This window comes from Arachis ipaensis, chromosome B07 (assembly GCF_000816755.2).
Source record: "Arachis ipaensis cultivar K30076 chromosome B07, Araip1.1, whole genome shotgun sequence".
In the NCBI taxonomy this organism is placed as follows: domain Eukaryota; kingdom Viridiplantae; phylum Streptophyta; class Magnoliopsida; order Fabales; family Fabaceae; genus Arachis; species Arachis ipaensis.
In genome coordinates, this window is record NC_029791.2 from 9,870,113 (window position 1) to 9,877,283 (window position 7,171).

Below are 7,171 nucleotides of genomic sequence, written 5' to 3' on the forward strand. Positions count from 1 at the left end.
TAAGCGATAAGCCAAGAAAAGTTAGCACATCTGACAAAAGGCTCGAAATATAGATTTCATGAATACAAATTGATCATGTTCAAAATATTTTTCCATTTTCAATTCGTTAAATACATTAAAAATTTTAAAAGCAAATTTATTATCTTTTGACCTAGTGTTCTTAAAACGCTAAATTTTGATGTAAATAATGCACTTGCATCATTACAGATTTACTATATATTGTGCTTTTCATTATTTTTCTTTTTGTCTAACATAAAATTAGACATATCAACACGTCATTTGATTTAGATGTATGAAGGTGTATCTAAAAACTTTAATTTTTTTTTTTTAGAAAACATAATTGGATTAGGAAGATACTTGTGTTGTGTGGATCAGTGTGAGTAATGATGAACACAATTTAACTAACTTTCCTTGCTTCATAGAATTTAGGCCACAGGAATTATAGTATTTCCCATCAAATCACAATTTCTTATTACGGTAGAAACTTGCACTGTTCAGGACATAACACACCAACATACCTCATTTCTCAAAAGCATTATTCACAACACCATTCAACTGCTACATACAAACTCTTACCTGAACATATTTTGATCGCTATACACAATGTAGGCAAGAAGGATCCACAAAATCAATAAAATTCAAAGCGCATAAGAAGCTTCACAGTGTTGTATTTGTCTCCCTTGCGGCTATACAGTGGAACGGCTCGAATGCCGCTTCTTAGCTCCCAAACAGGTAGGCATGATTGGCCACCAAAGTCATCCTTCTCAGACATATCGTACTCGTGAACCTCAATTCGAAGCAGTGAAAGTTCCGGAACAGTTAATGGGAACTCGAAAGTTTCGTTCCAAGAAGGCACCCAGTTATCCTCTATCGCCTTAGTTCTTCTCATGACGGTATCATCAGGGACTCCAGCAATCCCCACCTGAATCAAATGAGCAAAAATGAACAGCTTATCAATGAACTCAGTGAACAAATAGTTTAGTTTCTTCATAGATAACACTCACATGAAGATGCCTTAATGTGAAAATAATAGTAAAAAATGAGGATGATTTGACATATTTGACTAAACTGTCATCTAGCAGTTCTCATCTATCATCTTCACATGAAGACAACTGCACATGAGTTTTCATCTTCTTTATATTATATCGACCGTGTAAGAGAATTAGTGAATATGCAAGTGTAAGAATATGAAAGTGCATTGACATGTACTGTTAAAGAGTTTAACTTAAGACATTGTTAGTTTAAAACTCTTTTACATTAACACTTAATCAGTTGCTGCTACATAAATAAAAGTAGTTTCCTTTCTAGATAGGGAAAGTTGTTGCTATTTAAGGATTCCCCAAGTTTAGAGATTGAATACGAGGAGTGATCTAATAGATAATCTTAACTTACTCTTGTGTAAAAATCTGGAGGTGAGTATTGATCAAAGTGTGTATGCTTGAAATCATAATACCATCCTTCTCCCATATAAACAGTCACCTGAATAACAATAACAAAAGCATTACCTTCTTGTTAGCACTAAGCTTTGACTCTTGGAGGCGGCAACTGATACTTGATAGACAAAATGCGCCTTACCTTCAAAGTAGTCTTCACAGGTAACTTCGCTTTAGGATCGAAGATCTCACCATTTGGACCATTCTTTAACAGAAAATCTGGTTTTTTAACATAACCACACCCTCCATTGGCTTTGAACATTCCGTACATCAACCAAAGAGATCTACCGTATCCCTGTTATGAAACCATCCACAATGAAAACTGACTCATATTTCGAACATGATCCGATATTTCAAGTCACTTTGCTAGAAGTTAAATCATATGTTTAGTATAAATTTGTTTGAAGCTGGAAAGTTATATCTATATCACCATGCACCTCTAAGTAGAACAACGAACTAATGGACCCGTGCCAGAATTAAAATACATAGCAATGGTTAAGTTCCTTAAAGTATGGAAAATATAAATAGTGTGGACCAGCATGAGATGAAGAAGAAGAGAAAGAAATAGAAACCTGCATGTTAAATGCAACCATTTGAGCCCCATGCATCCATCCAATTAATGGGTTATAATTTGATGAATCGATGCGAGTACCTTTTGGATACACCCTTAATATATTCCGCTGCGTAAACCTATAGTAAATCGACAATGACAAATCATTTTTAAGAAAAAAAAACCTCTCTTTTTCATTTGTACGCACAACAGAGACATAAATTTTATTCAAACAACAATTGAACAAGCAACAAGGGGAAAGAAAAGTTGAACAGAACTAAAGAAGTAGTTAAGCAGTATATATAAATTCAAATTTGACTACATTTACATAAAAATGAAGAATTGTAGTTAAAAGTCAAAACATTTAACTGATACCTGACAATTTCTTTTCCATAAGTCATAGCAGCCTTTTCAAGTTGTTGCTCACTTAAACTTAGACGTGTCACTTTTTCAGGATCCACTTTGAGGCACTCAGTTATGCCACCTTTCGGCTTCCCAGCATGAATGGCAATTAAACGTCTATATTCTGAAGCTTCGTTGTGGTGTGATGACTTATCACCTTCTTCGAGATCTTCCTCGCCATCGAAATTTTCTTCATCCTCATTGTCCTAAATATGCCACGACCATAAATCCATTGACAAGTCTCCCTTACAGAATTAAATGCAGGGGCAATATATGTACATCATTTGTGTAGTGTCAAACCTTGTAATCAGCAATAGTTCCACCTTTCAAGCTTGGGACTTCCTTCCCCCAAGCTTCATCATCGCCTGAAACCTTTCGCTGCTTTGGATTGTCCCCTGAAGCTTTTTCCTGCGGTGGATCATCGACTTTGTCCTTTGCCTCAAGGTACTCTTTAGGCGGTTTGGTTGATATAATGATCCTCCTTTTAAGTGATTCAGGAGAAGGGAATTCCTTCAAGGCTTCTGATCCAGGAGAAAATAGTATTTCCCCAAATGTTTGAGCTACCATCTAAAATTTGGAGAAAGTCGTCAACTATAAGAATGTAAGCACTTTGAATTCTGATAAAAACTCTGAGTAACTAACCTCGGCTACTTTAGCCTGAAGATCCGGAGTAAGGTGGTCTTCCAATGTTATTACAACTGGATACTCTGATGCAACAAAGGCATGTTCTTTGATAGAATTCAAACATCTGATAAGCTCAACCGGAGTAGTCAATGTCCTATATTAAGAATAGATATTGATGTGAACAAATGATATTCAAAATTTTCAGGAGAACAGCAATACATTGATATAGTATCATGATAATTTATCTACGCTTGTTCTTAAAGAGAAAATTTTCAACCTTCCGTGAAGAACATCGATATTATCCTTCGATGCATTAGGCCAAATGTCTAATTCAATGACCCTTACACCTCTCTCCAGTGCCTTTATGATGGGGATATCACTGCAGTCACTGCTAAGTTGATTCCCAGTTAGATAGGAATTATGTCCGGTATATATGAAATAATGGGACAAGGGTAAATTCATGTCATGGTGAACCTGCAGTAGAAGGAACAAAACAATTGCACAAAGAAGCATAGTCAGAACAAGAGAATTCCTATAAATATACATGAAACAATACAACATGGTGTACCATATCCAACAACAATGCCTTATTCTAACAAAGACAGATTCTCACCTTTTATTGCCAATCCTAACAGGTAAATAATTGACCAAAATCATAGAATTTGCATCAAATCCAAGTTACTATAAACTGAGCTAAAATACACCTTAACTAATCTCTCTCACTTTCCATAAAAGTCAAAACAACAGTTACACTAAGAAAATTACCAAATTTTCAAGTAAGAGACCAAACTTTAGGAAACATCAAAAGATCATATATGTACAAAGACTCGAGTGTATACAAAAACAAAGACTATAAACTAAAATGTAAAATCCAATCTAACAAGAGTAATACTCCCCAATTGGAAAGCAAAGAATGGAAAATCCAAGGTCGTTGACTTCAACAATTGACCTAGAATAGTCCAAAAACAGAAACAGCCAAAACAATGAAAGAAGAATTACTCCAAGAGAAGGAAGCAAGGGAAGGTTGGAGTCACTGAAGAGATATTTGAAGAAAGCATCGAGATTGAGACCCTTTCGATGGAAATGCTTGAGGCTATCGATGATGGCTTGAGCTTCTTCTTCAGTGGCGTTTTGTTGGCACTGAACCTCAACCATGAACTTCTGAAGGTGCGAAGCTGTCATGAGCTCGTTGTCGTCTGAGTATTTTCCGAACAGAGACTTGATCTCCGGCGGTGCCTCCGCCGCCGCAAGCTTGAAGCGCCGCCGGCAGCAGAAGCACACGCTGTACGTCTGTTTGGATGACATATTCGGAATTCTAAATTCTCCTCCTCCTCTTCTTCTTCTTGAGAGAGAGAGAGAGAGAGAGAGAGAGAGAGAGAGAAATGGTTGAGCTTGTTAAGATTGTTAATAAATGATGGAAGAAGAAGAAGAAGAAGAAGAAGGGTGTTGGGTGAGTGAGTTATGTTGTGAGTGAGTGCCAACTAGCTTTACTCTCTTTCTCTCTTTCTCTCTGCATTAACATTCATCGCATGTCTTATTTTTTACACATGGGGATTCATGGGGAGGGATCCTCTCCGTCCTTAACAAAAATTGAGAGCGTAAAGTATGGTCTTTAATCTTTTATTATATTTTTTTATATTTATTTTTTATCTTATTTATAAAATTAATGGTAAAAAATCACACTTTACTCTTTTAATTATTAAAAAAAATTGAAAGAATCCATTTCCTAACTTAAAGTATGTAAGTCACCAAAAAAAAGTATATTAACATAATTTAAAATTTTGGATTAGGTATTTTTATTTAGATCAGGAACTTGCATTGGAACTTGGAACACTATTTATTTCTTTTTCCTTATATAATCTAAGATAAGATATGACATATTGATATATTAAAATGTTTTATACAATGATTTAATTAAATTTATTCTTTAGATCATTTATGTGATAGGTAGTAAAAATAATTGTTATTAATGTGAATATATATAATAGAATATGTGTGTAAAACACATTTTTATATTGATGATCATGGTGTGTATATATATAATTAAGATCAAATATCTCTAAAATAAAAATTTAATAAAATTAAAAAATTGTAATAACTCTTAAATCAAAGTATGTAATACAGTAATAGAACTCAAACTAATAAAAATTATAAAATTAATTATGGTTAAACTCTCTTTTTTATTTATTAATTTTCTCAATTTAGAGAATTTTTTTCATAGAATTTAGGCCTAGTAATAATAATATATAATTAACATTAACTTGATAAATGTTTAGTTTTCATTTTAATTTGACGTAAATGTTTTCTTGCCCAAGCTTCCAAGTCTCCAAGATAATAGTTTAGAAATATTGAAAATGATGTATTAATAACTAGATATTTTAATTTAATTGTGTGGTAACATGATCGTCGAATATGGTAAAGCATCTTACAGTTATTATTACTAAAAGTAATATTATTGTTACTAAAGTTAAGATTAAATTCTATAAGGAAAAATATAGGGAGCCAATGAAATATTTGTACAATGCATATAATAGAGATTTAGAGAGTATTAGAGATATAATTATTAGTATTATTTTTTTTATCAACGTAAGCTTTTTGGAATGAGTGGTATCATGATATAGTATCAAAATTCTAAATTTGAAAGGTCTAAAATTCGATTTTTAGTAAACTCCAAAATTAGTTTAAATTTTTTGGATGAATGATTTTATGATATGAGATGTTTATACTCATTCTATAATTGTTTGCGTTATTTTAAGTCAAATTCCGCTTTTCTTGGCTAACTATTTTAATTTTGGCGTTTATATATATATATACACAATTACACACTGATTTTGGGGTTTCGTACTGAGAGTTATAGTTGAAAACTACAAGGTCTAGGTCAACTGATGGCCACCCTATGTTTTTTTTACTGTGAAAACGTTCTTCATGATCATTGATTTTAACTTTTTCTAATAAATAATTATCATCAAGATGATGATGTGTCCTGTTCCATTTGAATGTGATATTAATTTTTAATGAGAGATTAGTTTTCCAGATGCCAACAAATGACTATTGATGTAAGCAATGATAAATCTCGAAACCATAATTACGCAATGGAAGCATTTGCTGTAAGGGAGTGTCAAAATGGATAACGTTTATGATGTGGAATCACTTTTATATGTGATTTTATATTCGCATATGCCATGCATGACGATATTTAATTTTGTTTATATTTAATTTAAAAAGGTAACCAAGTGGGTCATGTATTTATATATAAGTTGCAACTTTCTAACCTTTCAATTGTAATGTTGGTATAACCACCATATAGCTTATTTCATTTTTCTTAAGACAAACCAAGAAGTCTTTTTTTTTTCTTCTTTTTAATCCTACTTGTTGATTGACGTCTTAAATTCATAAATTTTTTTATTATTATTTATCAAAAAAGACAAAAAATTAGTTAAGATATCAAAGAATAATTAAATAAGACAATTTTAATCACTATATATAAGAATAAATCATTTCATACTTATAGTATGTGCCGCAAGACTTCTCAAATACTAGCTAGTTAGAAAAATAAAATATCATTATCCGTTATACGTGATATTCTGTTAGATATATAATTATTTAAATTTATTTATTTATGTTTGGTCACTTAATTTTTAGAAGTGAATTTGTACATAAATTTTAATTTAATTTTTTAAATTTTAATTATATTTATTTAGTTTATAAATTTTATAAACATGATTCACATATATACATTAGTCCTTCGAATAATTTATAGCAAACAAATGTTAATAAAATGTTAATGTGAATATTAAATAGTTAGATCTCCTAAAAATGACATCATTTTTATTTTAGCGTTTAAATAATCTAAAATAATGTTATATCACTTGTTTTAGAAGGAAATAAAATATTTAAATTAACACCAAAACAAATGATACGTGTTATTTTTGGATTATGACATCGTTTTTAGGAATTTAATGTAATATTTAATTGTTTATATCAGTATTTCATTAACGTTTGATTATTAAAAATTGTCTCAAAAATAAATAGAAATCACCTTTGCAAAATTTAAAAACTAACTAAAAACAATTAAAATTTTAAAATATAATTTAAGATTCGACCAAATTAATATTATCTCGAGACTATTCACAACAATAATGATATAGTTAAGCATACATGT

At 31.3% G+C, this 7,171-nt stretch overlaps 1 protein-coding gene across 1 annotated transcript; it reads right to left on the minus strand.

Moving 5' to 3' along the window:
• Positions 425-4,556, minus strand: LOC107609151 (phosphoinositide phospholipase C 2). The gene is made up of 9 exons (XM_016310999.2): positions 4,009-4,556; positions 3,287-3,483; positions 3,028-3,163; positions 2,686-2,952; positions 2,359-2,591; positions 2,006-2,123; positions 1,576-1,728; positions 1,393-1,479; positions 425-922 (listed from the first exon to the last, which is right to left on the minus strand). Exons 1-9 carry the CDS (start codon positions 4,312-4,314, stop codon positions 629-631), a joined length of 1,791 nt encoding a protein of 596 aa, XP_016166485.1. The 5' UTR covers positions 4,315-4,556; the 3' UTR covers positions 425-628.

Bases quoted from the DNA above. Each gene is read 5' to 3' on its own strand.
- LOC107609151 (XM_016310999.2), bottom strand. From the start codon at position 4,314: ATGTCATCCAAACAGACGTACAGCGTGTGCTTCTGCTGCCGGCGGCGC. The intron at 3,164-3,286 runs GTTGAAAATTTT...TTCTTAATATAG, and splicing joins ATCGATGTTCTTCACGGAAG to GACATTGACTACTCCGGTTG. The intron at 2,592-2,685 runs GTTTGACACTAC...TGGCATATTTAG, and splicing joins GAACTATTGCTGATTACAAG to GACAATGAGGATGAAGAAAA.